General features: G+C 40.9%; 2 protein-coding genes across 2 annotated transcripts in view; one reads left to right on the forward strand and one right to left on the reverse strand.

Annotated features, from left to right (window-relative positions):
* slf1 (SMC5-SMC6 complex localization factor 1) overlaps positions 1–3,408 on the forward strand; it is a 41,780-nt gene extending 38,372 nt beyond the window's left edge. The window contains exon 18 of the mRNA XM_037680492.1: positions 2,912–3,408. Coding sequence (XP_037536420.1) covers positions 2,912–3,408 — 497 coding nt within the window. The remainder of the gene's footprint in view (positions 1–2,911) is intronic.
* Positions 3,409–7,908: 4,500 nt separating this feature from the next.
* Positions 7,909–15,342, reverse strand: part of mctp1a (multiple C2 domains, transmembrane 1a) — a 162,568-nt gene continuing 155,134 nt past the window's right edge. The window contains exon 19 of the mRNA XM_037680664.1: positions 7,909–7,980. Within this exon, the coding sequence (XP_037536592.1) occupies positions 7,909–7,980 (72 nt within the window). The remainder of the gene's footprint in view (positions 7,981–15,342) is intronic.

Raw genomic sequence — 15,342 nt, forward strand, 5'->3', positions numbered from 1 at the left:
GTCAGCTGGGTTTGACACGATGATGGTTGGGGAAACTGTTCACAAGTTGTTTTTGAGAGACACGGTTGACAGGAGGACTAATAATGCGGGAGACAATTTGACTTTTTTTAATCATTAAATGTATGTGTAGTGTATTTGATTTTGTGAAAATTCAGCTTAATTTAGATCCTTATTCATTATGCTATGTATTGCAAGTTAAAAATAGTACTGCTGCAATTATAATACGTTTTTAAAAAGAACATATACCATGTGTTTGGTGGAACTCTAAACCTGATTTCTTTACTAGGGCAGCTGTGGCTGAGTGGTCAGAGCAGTCGTCCTCCAATGGAAGAATTGGGGGTTCGATTCCACCAGCAGTCACATGTTGGAGTGTCCCTGGGCAAGACACTGAACCCCTCATTGCCTCTGATGTGTCCCATCGGTGTAAAGATGTAATCTAAAGCACTGATTAGTCTTTACAGATTCAGATTAGCTTTGTAGAGATCTAGTAGAGTGCTGTACGAATGTGAGTGTGGAGGTAAATGAGGGCACAGGTTGTAGTGTAAAGTGCTTTGAGTATCTTTATCGGACAGAAAGGTGCTATACAAGTACAGTCCATTTACCATTTATTTACTACGCCTACACAGTCTGAAAACATTTCATCTAAATGCTTTTGTAGGAGCTCAGTCTAACACTTTTTTTTCCCCCAAGACAAGAACACAAGAGGAGTTGTTTTTTTCTCGTGTCCAAAGGGCACAGTGATGAAAGTAGTTTTTCTGCAGGCAGGCACAGTGTTGCAGGTGACCGTGTCACTGCATGATAGAAACGACAGGAATTCAAACTCTGACAGACCTGCTGAAACCTTTTACAGCGCGCCATGCCTGAGTTGGTTGGCTTTGCACATTACAGTCACTCCTCCTGATTGAGCATAATAGCGACAGCCACTCCCACTGATACCGAGGACAACTTGTTACAGAAACCTGGTGATTATGACCCGCTGTGAACAGCCTCGCTCCGTGTCCCTCCCCTCCACCTTTCGCTCGTGGCCACTTTGATCAATTCTGCACTCTTGCGTCCTTGACTGCTGCCCCCGATGGCTGACCCCTACATTTAAAAAAACTCCATGTTTATGTAAAAGTTTATGCAGATTAATACCAGAATTTATGCAGATGAAGTTTTTGCCAATCATGTTTAATATGCTGACCAACCTCTACGTTAGCCCTTAATGATTCTCCCATAACATCTACACATATTATTACCACAGCAGCTGACAAGAAGCAATTATCGAATTCCTAACATTCCATTTATGTGCATTTTTTTAAACCATTTCATTTACAAAATAGGTTATGTGACAAACGAGACCCAGTGTGCGTGGCTCACGATGCTACGTACACGTGATGATACCCTCTTAAAACCATCGTACTTCCTGCAGCTCCACAGTGTCTGTCAAACAGAAAACAACTGCAAGCAGTGGCACCAAGCGGCCTTTCAGCTGTCTGTGTCACACAGAGCCGTAAACTCGCTCATAAGTGGCAGCCGCATTGCCAAGGTTGAACAGTCAAGTGCCATCAAGTGTAGTTTGCCATAGAAATGGGTCTATCTGAAAGCAAACAAAGGGCTCACTCTTGACTCAACCCGTTCCGTGTAGGCTAAATGTGCTGAGGCCTGTCTGACACTGGAAAATGGTTTTCAGCCTGAATAGAAAGAAGAGAAGCAAGATTGTAAATGTCACCATTATAAGTTTGCTGGCTGTGTAAGAGTGGAAGAAAAGTGTTTCATTCAGCTCTGACTGTCACTGTCGGTTTGAATGCGGTGCAGCGGGACTGAAAGAGTAAAGTCAAGGTCGGTGGAGATGTTTTGATACTTTTGATAAGCCTACACGTGTTGTAGTCGAGCCACACATCATTTAAATTGATGAATAACCTTAGCTATCACACTCCACTTTTATTATGACGCCCAAACAAAGCACATTTTTAGTGTCGCAGTCAAGATCCGCTCCAAATCGGAACACACCAGTAGCTCCAGAGCCTCGGTGGATGGCGATGAGCTCGCTTACAGCAGCGCATCAGAAAAGCCGAGCCTCTGTCAGGTCACTAACCCTTTGCGCTTTTAACACAAACACAAAGTGACCTGCCAGTCACTGAGCTAAGGCGAGGTGTCAGCTGAAGTTAGCGCTGAAGTGAGCTAATAGGCCCGTCTGGCACCGAGGGCCACTGGGAAAACAGCTGTTCATTTAAACCTTCCACTTTTCACACTGTGCGTTTGGATGAGAGTTTCTCTTAGCGTGTGTATGTGTGTGTGTCCACATACCATGTATGTCTGTTACTTTGTCCTGCTGTTGACCCGTGTCACGTCTCTTCTGCCTTATTTGATAATGATGCTGCAGTCTAAAGTAACTCTACAGCAAGTCTGTTTCGTCTGGGCAGCGATGTTATCACCACGACCTAAACTAGCTGTTGACACACTTATTAACCTCTAAGTCAGTGAGGTCAGTTTGCCTCTTTTAAATTGGATAATTATCCATGACTTGGCAGCTTGCAAAAAAAAAAAACTATGTGAGTGGACATTACTTTAGGGATTTAGAACTTGACGTTTGGGACTTATGTTGTTTAACTATTTATGTTTGTGAATAATGCTAAAAATGTTAAACGTCTTTAATTTTTTCTTCAATTTTTGCAGCTGTGGTTTCCTTTAAAACAACACAAATGCAAAACACTTCTTGAGTATTCTCAAACATTTAGAAGAATATTTGCTGTATATTGTTTTTGTATATATATATATACACACACAGTGTTTTTGCTTATTTGTGTGTTTTGCACTGAACATGCGCAGCTCATAAAGCAGTTTTGACGTGCGTTAAATCGTAGGAAGCATACGATTAGGAAAAATAAATGCTAATTGCTCTGTTCCTGTTCGCCTCTGTCCCCACCAGGCTCAGTTCTTCTGCAGCAGACTGATGGAGATGGACAGGCTCCACTGGATCTGGTCTCTGCGCCGGGTCAGAGGGAGGAGCTCCTCCGCAGCGCACAGGTCGGAGACTCGACCCAGAGAAACAAAGAGACAGAGGTCCTGAACCTTCCTCTCCTGGAGGCTGGATCCTGTCTTCTGGGCCACCTCGTTGTCTCCTACCAGCTGGAGCGGGGTCTGCCCGGTCTTGTTCAGCCAAACGACAAGCCCCACAGCCTGGTCTACAAGCTGGTCAGAGCCTTGGAGACACACTCCCTCCAAAAAGTGACCATGGACTGGACGGATCAGCGGGCAGTGAGGCTGGTGGAAGATGTCGAGACACTGTTGGAGCTCAGCCAAGGGAAGCACCAGGAACAGGTGTCTGTGGTTGTGAAAGAGTGCAAAGGGGAGAACACTGCGTTCCTAATGAAGATACTGGAGAGTCTGAGGTCAAGCGGTGACGCACTAGTAGCAGATCTTTGAGGAAAATAATATCCTTCGAAATAAATTTCACGTCATGTGTTGTTAGAAAAAAGGAAACTGTTAACTACATGTTTATATGACGTTCCCTCACTTATAATAAACAACCGACCAGCCTGAATTACACTCACCGGCATGAAGTTGTCTACAGGTAACGCCAAAAGCTTGTAATGTTAGGTCTTTTATGCAAAGACGGCATTTTATACGTCAATAAAAGTAAAATAAATAATGGTCTGCTACAAAAAAAAAAGGGTTGTAAGCTCAATCATCCAGGTAGATGACAACAAAACGGTTAAATTGTGTCATCTGGACCAGTTTCTTTAAGTGAGAAACGTTTCGTCTCTCATCCAGAGGACTTCCTCAGTTTACAGCCATGGGGGATGAAACGTTTATCACTTAAAGAAACTGGTCCAGATGACACGATTTAACCGTTTTTGTTGTTAATGGTCTGCTACATTATTTAGGTTTAAAAAAAAAAAAAAAAGTACAAAAGGAAATCAAAAGTGTATTTTTATTAAATGTTTTTACAAACGTTTTGTTTTGTTGTTGGAACAACACTAACATTTCACTTAGAGCTGAAGCTACCTCAAGTTTTTCATAGCTGTTGCTTTGTAATGTTAAAATGTAAATACATAATGTTTGTTTTAGTTTTTAAATATGTTTATATAATGTTCAACCAAATATAAAATCAGTGAAGGGTCATTATCATTGAAGCTGTGCAAACTTTTTTTCTCTTTAGTGCTAAGAAGCAGATGACCAGATTTATTTATTTATTTTTAAACAAGACTATCAAATCAGAATCTGGTTAGTACTTAAGCCCATTTAGCAAATACCACAGCTTGTAAATTATTTTTAGTATATTTAGCTAGAAATCGTATTTTTGTTTGGGTGAGTTTTATATTTTACTTGCACAATATCTTTGTAAAGTTTGTACACTTTTTTTAAGTTATCCACCATTTGATGCAAGTTTTGGTTTTTATGGGTCAGAGGTCAGATTATGATCTTGATTGAAACAAAATGTGCAAATTGTGCTCAAATGTTTTACATTGACATGTAAACCTGCAATGCAACTTTAATAATCCACACACTGTGAACTTAATAAAAAATATTTAATCTGTTTTTATGTTGTTTTTATCCCAAAATAAGCCACATAGATAAGATGCAATTCATTATTTAAATGAGACATGTGCAACATGTTTTGCCCTTTCTTACACAGGTTGTGGAAACATTGGCGGGGCCCAAAAAAAATCATATTACAGGCAGACAACACTGCAGGCAAAGACTTGGACAATAAGGGCAGGCATACACCTACTTTACAGTATTACCACCACACTATCAAGCATACTGTATAAAATACAACCATGAATGAATCAGCAGTTACCTTTGTACAGTATCCTATTTTTTAAAAATAGTCTTGTGACAACTTTTTGCAAATAAAAGTGCTTTGTTTTTGTTTACAGCTGTCAGTCTGATACATTCTCATATTTTCTCTACATTATACAAAAATCACACTTTGGTTTGCTTTAAAACAAAGCTCAAAACAAAAATAAAACATTAAGATGCTCCACCACACAACCGTCACTACAAATGGCTGCAAAAGTAACGATATGTCATTCAAGCAGACCCTTCAATATAAAAAATTGGTCACGAGTCACAAAGTGTAAACGCTAATCAGTTTGTGGTGTTGGTCTTAGAAACGACAAAACGAACAAAAAAGATTGGCTGCACTTTGGCAGATCCTGTTGATACTAAAGCACAGAAATGGAAGGCTGAGCCGGTGGGGAACTGGAGCGGATCGAGGTGATGGCATGGAGACAGACAGATGAGGCAAGAGAATGACAAAATGGCTGAAAGAAGCTCTAAGCTGCAGTGAACAGGGGTTTACGGAGTTAAAGACAGACGGTCGAGGAGAGGGAACCAAAAGAAGTAGTGGCAGGGATCAATAGGATGAGATGAGACCTCCTCAAACACAGCCTGCGCTGTGATCTTTCAAGAGACGCTCAGCAAGCAGCCCAAGAGACTGTTCCCTCAGACAGGGTCGCAACCTTGCTCACTGACGAATGAGGGAACCGCAGAGAGAGCAAACGGAGAAAAGCATGACGGGAAGTGGCTTGTAAAACAGTAACGCACACTCCTCCATCCCTGACATCTCAGTCCTAAGTCCCTTCAGAGCCTTGTCACACGATGACTTGCTGCTCATCTAGCATCTCTGCAAACCGAACAGCAAAAAACAGCTGGCGCCTCTGCTGCGCCAAACACACACATTGATTGATTCCCAACATCAGTCTAGAGCTGGAGGGGAGATGCAATTGTAACACACATCATGGCTGAGAGAAGCAACATTTCTTTGATTGCATAAACGTGTGTATGCAAACACCCTTACTCTGTAAACACACAGCTCGCACATGCAAACCTCTGTCTCTGGAAAAGGCTGATCAAAGTTGAGCTGTGGGCACAGGAGGTGGGGCAGATGGAGAGGGCGGCCAGCCTGGGGCACAGCATCACACACACAGAGAGAGAGAGAGAGAGAGAGAATGCGTGCCTGAGAGGGAGAGAGTGTTCCTGCTCAAATACGACATTCTGTTTTCATCTATGAGCAAGTAGTTACACGATGTGCGAGATTTTTAAGATGAGATGTGTACTCTCGTGAGAGGATGAGGCTCTTTGTGTCTGTATTCATGCGGATGCAGGAGAATGCTTGTGTGAATGCTTTCATGTGTGGCAATCGAGGCAGACACACAGAGATGAGAGAGGAGGAGACCGGCCTTTCAAACAAGATTAGGACTGTGGCTGCCTACAGGCCCGCCTGATGACACTCTGCGTACACTGGAAGACATCTATATAAACAGTGCGACTGGGCTGACTCGTTCTCAAAAAGGTGTGTGGTTGACTGGCAATGTTAATTTGATTTGAAAAGGAGTTGGGAAAATATTCAACTGTGACATTTCTACTGGGGGTACCTCAAGGCACCATTTTAGGCCTCATTCTTTTTTCATTATGTGTCACAAAACAATAATAATTTATTTGGATAGTCAAATATAAACAGTCATGACAGTACCCATTATGTTCTTATTGTTTAGTAGGAACCTTGGTGTAATATTTTGACTACGAATACAATTGTCAAGGTTAACTATTTTCAACTAGGGTTCTTTATTAGTACACTCTGCCTTCAAACAGCAGTTCTTGCATTTTTACATCTTTCCTGTGAAGAATTATAGCTCGTATATTGGTCTTGTACTCACATTGGTTTCCTATCCATTTCAAGATGCATTTATACAAATTGTATAAACAATCTTAATTGTAAGGCACCACTTTATTACCCTACCTCTCCACCTTTACACTCCAGCCAGAACTCTGAGGTCTTCAAATCATTTGTTGTTCTCAGGTCCAGTCTCAAAAACAGAGGTGAAAGAGCCTTTTCGTGATGGTCTTTAACCCAATAAACATCTGATTTGGCAAATTAAAACTGTTCAGACTATTGATCATTTTAAATCTGTACTTAAAACCAATTTACTTTTGTTTAAGTTGAGCAGAATATCTAAACTTTTATTGTACAAGGTAAATTACACTTGTTTGATTTTACCTTATGTGTATTTTGAACATAAGTATGTTAAAGCACTTTATTCAACCATACTTGTTTTTAGGTGCCCTATAGAAATAATGACTTGACTTATTGACACATCTAGTAGGGATCAGCTGTAACATTGTCTACGCAGTGGTCCAGCAGGTGGTTGTTCAAATTTGTTTTGTCTTTGTTTTCGGAGGTTTGAGAGAAGTTTATTTGGCTCCTGCATTAAAGCGCAGACAGATAACACAACAAGCCCACATCCTGTTAGTCCAGATTTCTGTTTGTGTAGTGAAACATAACTGGAGGCTACCGCCGTAATTGCTAATCAACTTGGCTAGCCGAGTTAAGTGGAGACAATCCAAAACTGCCAGTGAACATAACATCATTAACAAGAGGGGACGGAAACAAAAGTTGCTGCAGCACAAAACAATGAGAAAATCTAAAACATATGACCAAATTATTTCATAAAGATGGTAAAAGTTAAAGGAATTCTAATCTGTGGTGCAGAATTTAAGGCCTGTATTTCTGCAGAAATGTGGATGAGCATGATTATCTTTTGCTGCAGTGAAAAATGTCTAAATTTACTAGTGTGACATTTACTATGACAATAAAATGTGTTTGTCTTAGCTGTTAGAGTGAAAGAGAAAAGTGAGACGAGCAGTTTGCAAGCCTGATATAAGTCATCCTATATACACACTGTACACACTGTATACACTGTGATTGTTTGGAACAACTTCTTGTATCGTCTCGTACAAAAATGACACTTGGAGACCTGTCACCATCACAAAAAAAGTCCAAAATGAAATTTAGGAAACAAAAATGGTAAATTAAAAAAGAAGAAAGGTTGAGTTGAGTCACTCTGCTCCTCAGTGTCCAACGTTAGGCCAGTAGGAGAATAGAGAAGAAGAATGGAGTCCGTGGGTGGATGCAGTGATCTACCCGGGGTTGTTTTTCTTCCTTTTATTTGGACTGGGATTGGGATCCAGTTTCAGCTCTCTGTACTGCACCTGTTAAAACACACACAGACACACAATAACCACCCGGTCAGGTGGAAAGAGCAAAGGATGCTTGAAAAGCAGAGACCCTCCGGAGGCTCCGGTCCAGCTGTGTGGAACAGCGGCCTCAGGGAAGGGATTACACACTGATTACAACACACACGCACACACACACACACACACACACACACACAGTTGCACTGTTCAAAGCTTCACTACACTCATGTTCGCTCACAGATGCAAAAAAACATTTTTAATACACACTTACTGCCACAGATGTGTAGCAGGGGCCTAAGGGAAGGGATCACACAAACAAATACCAGGGCAAAGGCTCATGGGAAAGATTGGAGAGACAACAGTCATTTTAGTATCACAAGATGGCTAAAAAACAAGAGTCAAGCAGGCAGCAGGAAAAAAAATGCATCGCAACCCTTTCATTATTCAGAAAAGTTGTTTTATTTTTTGCTTTTTTTTGTACAATTTATTCATCTTTGTTTTTTCCCAATCTCTGCCTGATGAGCTCTTTAAAAACAACAACAACAACAACAACAAAAACGGGCTTTCCAGTCGTCTATCTATAATTCTGCTCAAAAATGAACATAAACCTGAAACGACAGTATGAGGCTTTGAATGTGTTTTTTGGTTGTTTGTTTGTTTGTTTGTTTTTGTTTTTCTTGGGGTGACATGTTAAACAATATGAATATACATATTGTCCATGGAGCTGAGTTGAAGGATGCTGAAAAAAGAAAGTTAATTCTATGTGTAAAGAGGTTTACACATTACAGTACAAATTTACTTAATTACAGTCACTGGATCCTGCAACCAGAAAATCAAGAAAATACTCCGTTACAAATAAACTGCAGCCTTGTGTTACTTTAAATTTCCTGAATTCAGTGACCTGTTACATGTTTATAAAAGCTGTGGTAGTCATTTCTCCTCAGCTAAATTAAATTGACATGTTGGGAAGTAACTGATTTGTTTCACTGCTGAGAATTAGATAGAAACATGATGTGGTTTTCAAATCTAAACTGAAGATGAAGCTATGGAGCGGCAAAAGGTAAGATCAGGGTTATAAATTAATCAAACCTGTTTTTTTGTTTGTTCTTTACACAAATGGAAAAGAGTTCAACACTTTAATAAACTGAATTATGGCGATTATTAGGGGGTTATTATTTTTCCTCACTCGCTCTCGTGCAAGACGTTCGCCTTTCTTCCCTCTCCCGTCCTTCTCCTGCTTTTTTGCTCTCGGTCTTGTGTATTGGAGCTCCTATTTACACATCTTCTGAAACGTAAACTACTGTCATGGATCTGGTCAGCTGGACTTTTAACGCAATCACAATTTTTTTTCAACAAAGTGACAGGGTCCTGGAGAACCCATGCCCCACTGAGGCACATGCGACAAGATACGTCATGGATCTGATGTGCCTTTCCGTATTATCTCAGGAAGATGCCAAAGATTTTGAAATCATGATAGCAGGGTTTCTGCTTTTGGCACTGGCGGACACCTATGTTATCGGCTATTAAAGGAGATGGTGGCAGCAGTTTTGGCCATGGTAAAGCTACCGACCCTTTCTGAAGATTTGGTTCATGCTTTGAGCACCAAAATCAGCTGTTTTACGAGCTAAACTGTAAGATAGAAGCAATTTTTGAAAATCGTAGACCACTTGCAGCTTCTGGGACTCACCAGCATGTTGGGGATGACCTTGGAGGGAGCTACTAAGCATGGACCAGTGGAGTGCCCACAAATCTGGTCATTTTGGATTAAAAGTACCAGCAGGACTCAAGGCTGATGAGAAATAACAGTCTGCCTGAAAAAAATCAACAACTGTGGCTTATCTGAATCTGACTCTCCCGTTTGGCCTCAAAGCAGGCCGACTTTTCAAATTTCTCCTGGGATATGTGTAAACTAAGAAAGCTATGTCTATCGCAACCCCCCTCCGAGAACTTCTGTGAATTTCTTATCAGATCTCTACCGACTGACACCAACATCTTATCAGGACTATGGTCTATGTCAGGGGTGTCAAACCCACTTACAAAAGGGGGCCAAAATTAAAACATTTTTCAAACTAAGGACCGGTTTCAGAATTAACTCAAGTTAGATACCCAACATCTTTTCTTGGTTGCAGGTTCCTCAACAAGAGTTTGATTGGTCTCATTTGATGTTCACTGTTGCACTTTTGACATCTTAATCAAAGATTACTGAAATAAAATAAAGGGATAAAAGTATTTTACATTTAAAATAACATATTGGGGGTCAACCAGGGTCACATTTGGCCCCCGGGCCTTGAGCTTGACGCATATGGTCTATCTGGAAGTGCTTCATGGACAAGTCTCACCATCTTGTCGTCAAATGCACATGTAATGTGTCTATAAATGTGCTTACTGGTAGAGTTTTTTGATGTCTTAAATTGTGTCTTGATAAAGACAAGGTGTGAAGAGATCTTTTTTGTAATGCCACTATCCTCTCCTTGTGGCCTTTTTCCTTTTCCTATCTAAAAGAACAAGGGGTTGCGCTCTCAGGAGCAGCAGCAACGTGCACTCTGCCCATCTTTCGGACATCTGTATGAACATAATCTCACTGTATTTCGGTACAATGATAATAAAGCTTATTCTAATTCAAAACATTTCTTAATCTGGACAAGAGACGTTGTAGTCATGTTCTTAGGGTTGTGCAACCAGCAAAAACAGAAGGAAGTCCTATTATCAGCAAAAAGCAAATGGATTTCCTAAAATATCTCAACTACTTCTTCCATACTGTCATAGACCAAGACATGTCTAATCAGGTGATTTGTTTTTTAATTACTATTGTTTCAGTAATAACTCTGAAAAGAACATTTTGCTCTTTTTTACATAATGTTCTTTATTGTGACTTGGAAAGTTACACCCATTCCCCAACAGGAAGTGCTTCCCACCACTTGATGCTAATCTTTGCAGATGCACACAGATGGTGAGCAGTTCTATAAAGAAAAAACAAACTGCTCTTAACAGAAAGTGATGGACACTTAAATGCAACAGCACCACAGCAGCTGAACAACCAAAAACTGTCACTGGCAGCCATGCCCTTTCAATTGAACACAGACACACATAAATACAGTTGCTGGCTTGGATACATTCAAGACACTGACAAGCACTAGCCACCGAATCAGAATACTAATGGAAAAAAAAGACTAGACTTAAGACGCACAGCACCAAAGAGCCAGTACTGTCTAAGAAATATTTCATACATTGATGCACTATAGGCTACTTGGCTTGTCTGACTGACTGACACTCGCTCTGATTCCTCAGGCAGACAGCAAACTGACATCAATATGGTTTCTCTGTTGTGTCTCGTGGTGAGTCTGTCTACTGCGGACGGGAACGGCAGCGTCTCAGTACTGGCTGGGAACAAGCCTTTATCATGCATCTTGTACTGACTTGTACTGTCGCTTCAATGAAGCCTTCCGGTCCTCTGCCTGGAAGGCACAAATCCTAGATGCAAAAAGGCAGATCTGTGTGTGTGTGTGTGTGTTTCTTCTGAAAAAAAAAACAAAAAACATCTTGTGCCCATGAATGAACAAAAAATACATACAACATTCCTCTGGGGCATTCCCATTCCACTGTTTCACAATGGTGGTCAACAATGTCCTGTTAATGTGCTTATTAGGAGTGGTTAGGTTTGTATTTGTTGCTCTCTGTGCCTTACTAGAAGGCACTAATTTGAATCTGGATGCATCTTACTGCTGTCCACAGCACCCCACAGAAAAATGTAACTTGTTTGATGCAGTGACAAATGAGCAAAACTAGAAAATGGTCTGAGGCATTCAAGGTGGATGAAAACAGGAGACCAGGGAGAGGATTATTGTATTTTATAGCACTGCCAACTAAACCGCACAATAGAGAAAATAATAATAGGAGGATAGTAAGACTTTAATGTAGTCTGGTTGTGATCAAAGACACAGTGCTGCACTCTTGGAATAACTGAACGAATGACTGATCAATTAATTTAAACATTTCAAAGAAACAGCAAGTCATCTGCATGAAGTGTAATGATGTATTTGCTGATTTCAAATTCGCCTTAGAATCTAGCTGTTTTTTGTTACTTTTCTTTTTTTTAGCCATCCTATTTGTTAAAAAAAAAATCTGTATGACTGTATGACTTTTTATAACTGTTTATTGTTGTCGCTGTTGTCCATTGTTGTCATCATTCTTTGTTGAAATCAGGTCTCTCTTGTAAATGAGTCCTCAAAGCTCAATGGGATTTACCTGCCCAAATAAAGGTTGAATAAATGAAAAAAAATTAAGCGAAGTAGAAGAAAAAATGTTAGTTACTCTTTTTTTTACTTCATGTACAGCTTTTATACACTGTTTTGTTCACTTTAAACAAGCCAGTATGGATCCAAAAGTAGGGCAGGTACTGTGCTGTATCACTTGATGTTATCGGTCCCATTTATACGGACAAATGCCTACAGCAGCAAGGAAAAAGAAGCCATGCAGCAGTTTAATTCTGTATGGTGACATTCCTGTCCAAAACAAAACTCTTTGTGAATGCATACAAACAAAGAAAAGTTTGCTTGTCAGTAGAAAGTAAGATTTTTTTTGTCTCATGTAGAGTAGCGAAGGGATCAACAAAAAGAAATGGTGCAGGGAAAAAAAAAAAAAAAACACATTTCAATCAAACAAGTTTTTTTTTTTTGTGAAGAGCTGCCAGCCAGGAGAAATGGGGCTCATATTTGTCACAGGTTCAATCCCACCTTACAGGTGACAGGCTTGCCTGATGCTACACCCTTGGCTCCCTGTTCACCTTACCTAACAGCACACACACACACACATGCATGCAGACACGCACAGACGCCCAAACAGCAAGAGCTAGTTAAAGTCAAAAACAGAAAGAAAGAAAAAGGCAGGGGAGGCAAGGAGAAAGTGGGGCGTAAGCAAAAGAAAAGACATGGGAACAGGGTAAACGTATAAAGAAAGGTAATGCAGCAAGCACATAACCAATTTAGGAACACAAGTGAGGAGCTTAAAGGGGAAATAGACAGGAGAAGAGGTGTGTTAAGACCCAACGCTGCTCAAAAGATCCTCCACCCTCGCTCCTCTCCCAAATGTTGACAGTACAAGTGCAAAACAGGCTTTGAAGCGCGCTCTGCTGAAGGGGTGTTGTGTACCGCGCGTCGTGCTTCGTTTAACGGTGCTACCCATAAAGCATCCCGGGACCTGCTCCTCTCTCCCTAGCACACTGCCTTTCATTCTCCTTTTCCCCTTTCACGCTGAACCTTTTGACAGGGTTTTGATGATGCCAGTGTGGGCAGACAGACAAGGTGGTTGATGGTGGTGGTGGGGGGGTATAAAATGCAGATAGGTGAGTAAATAAACAAATTCAAAAAAGTAAAGAAGTGTCATTTTAATGACACTACGTTATCCTCCATTTTATTTGCAAAGAGCTCAAACACCCCACTGGTTTTCATCTTATGTGACACCTAATGGAGCATGAGGGTTATTAAATGTTTGCAGAGAAACGCTAATGTGTACACTTCAAACGTCTAGAGATCGGAGGAGTCTGCACTCGAATCTATTGTTGTTTTGAGAGAAACGCTATGGTGACATACGGGGCGAAAAGAAGGAACTGCGGCAATGAGAGAAAGTTTTGCCTATTAGCTGTGACAAGACACAAACCGAATAGTGACTAATTGTCTCTTTTTTAGTAAAATGCTTAAAGTTGTTTCAAAATTGGCAAAGCGAAGATGAGAGACACTTCTGGTGGATGTGACTGATGGTATCTGGCAATGTTTCAACCCTTAACTACGTTGCCTTTGCTTCCTGCATGTCCACGGAGGTTTCACCGCAAACATAAATGTTGCTTAAAAATATTAACTCAACTCCCTGCTGCTCATTAGGCTCTAAATTGGAATTCATGCTTATTTTTGTATTGGGGATTTCATCCAGCTCCTTTACAGCTATCATAAAGGGCCACTTGGCATGCTAATTGCATTGGCCCTACTCATGCTCTCCCCAGCTCACATTCCTAATGGTGTCATAAAACATGCTAGTGCGGCGGCACATCCCAAACGCCAGGTAGGGAATACTTCGCACTTTCAGTTTGGTCTTGTTTAGGAAGAACGAAGCGTTCTCTGATAGGGACCGTAAAGATTTACGCTGTTAAAAAAAAACAACAAAAAACAGACACATTAAACCATTAACCAGAAAGAGAGAGTTGTGTTAATCTTTTACGCACACAAATCCTACACACTATGCCAAGCTTTAAAATAGCTGCTCACAGGAGGAGATAGTGATTTAAGTAAACTGTTTAGGTGGTAAAATAGAATACCAGATTCCAATACACCACTAGGGTTTCAGTTTTTAAAAGATGTTTGGCAGTGCTGCTATAGGCTGTTTTGAATAGCTTCCTTTGCTAAATCAAAGTACCTTCTGCTAGCTTTACATCTGACGAAAACAAGTGTTGCTAAAGTTTCTTTCCTGTGATTGCATGCTATAAACAAAAAATAAAACTACACTGTATAAAAATTAAACCCAGTTTTGGGGGCTCTTTAAAACAATTTCAGTTATGATGTCCTGTGGCTCGGTGTAGCTGCTCTTTGTAAATAAAGCCATTAGAACCTCATCAGTCCTGGTTGCACCGAAGCACCTCTAAATGATGCGGAACAGCGCACTGAAACACCCCCACCCCACCTTAACATGCACGACTGCTGGGAGTAAACTTGGGGGTGTGATTATATATGTGTGTGAGGTCACACTGGGGCCTTGAAATAGCACTTCATTAGTCATTCTTGGTGTCAGGCATAGTGGACCTGTGCACTGATGCCAGCGGGTGCTACAGACACGTGCCTGTGAGGGGATGCTCCATTTGGATCCCAGCACTTCTCTGCATCATCCAAAAGCCTCAAAGGCTTTAATACACACTGACGTCTTTGACCCAGTGAGGTGGGGGGCAGGCAGTGAGGTGAACCCACCACCGGCGGCAGAGGCCGGGTGCACCACTGAGCAGAACGTTCTGGTCTGTTTTTAGCCACTGACCGCAGAGTAGTGAGCATTCTCAGAAATCTATCCTTTGCATTTGGCAAAAAGTTAACTGTGTTTGAACCTCCCTGTTTCTTATTTATACTAACTTACTAACTGTACCCCACTGAGACCTATCAAACAATTAATCAACTCTACTGTCTTGAAGTCTCCTTGTATTTTTCAATTTCCATTTTCATCACTTCACTCATCTCAACACGTCTCAGGTCTCTGTAAATCTCAGCAAAACCTTGTAACAGTTACCATTCCAACACCCGCAGTGATAATGTACAGTAGCACCTATAGTATTACTTATACAGTAGGTTCAACTCCAAAGTCACAGGCACTAGACCAGAGCATCTGCCCCTACCTTTCCTAGCC

The sequence above is a fragment of the Nematolebias whitei genome, chromosome 8 (assembly GCF_014905685.2).
Source record: "Nematolebias whitei isolate Nwh7 chromosome 8, NemWhi1, whole genome shotgun sequence".
Classification (NCBI taxonomy): Eukaryota; Metazoa; Chordata; class Actinopteri; order Cyprinodontiformes; family Rivulidae; genus Nematolebias; species Nematolebias whitei.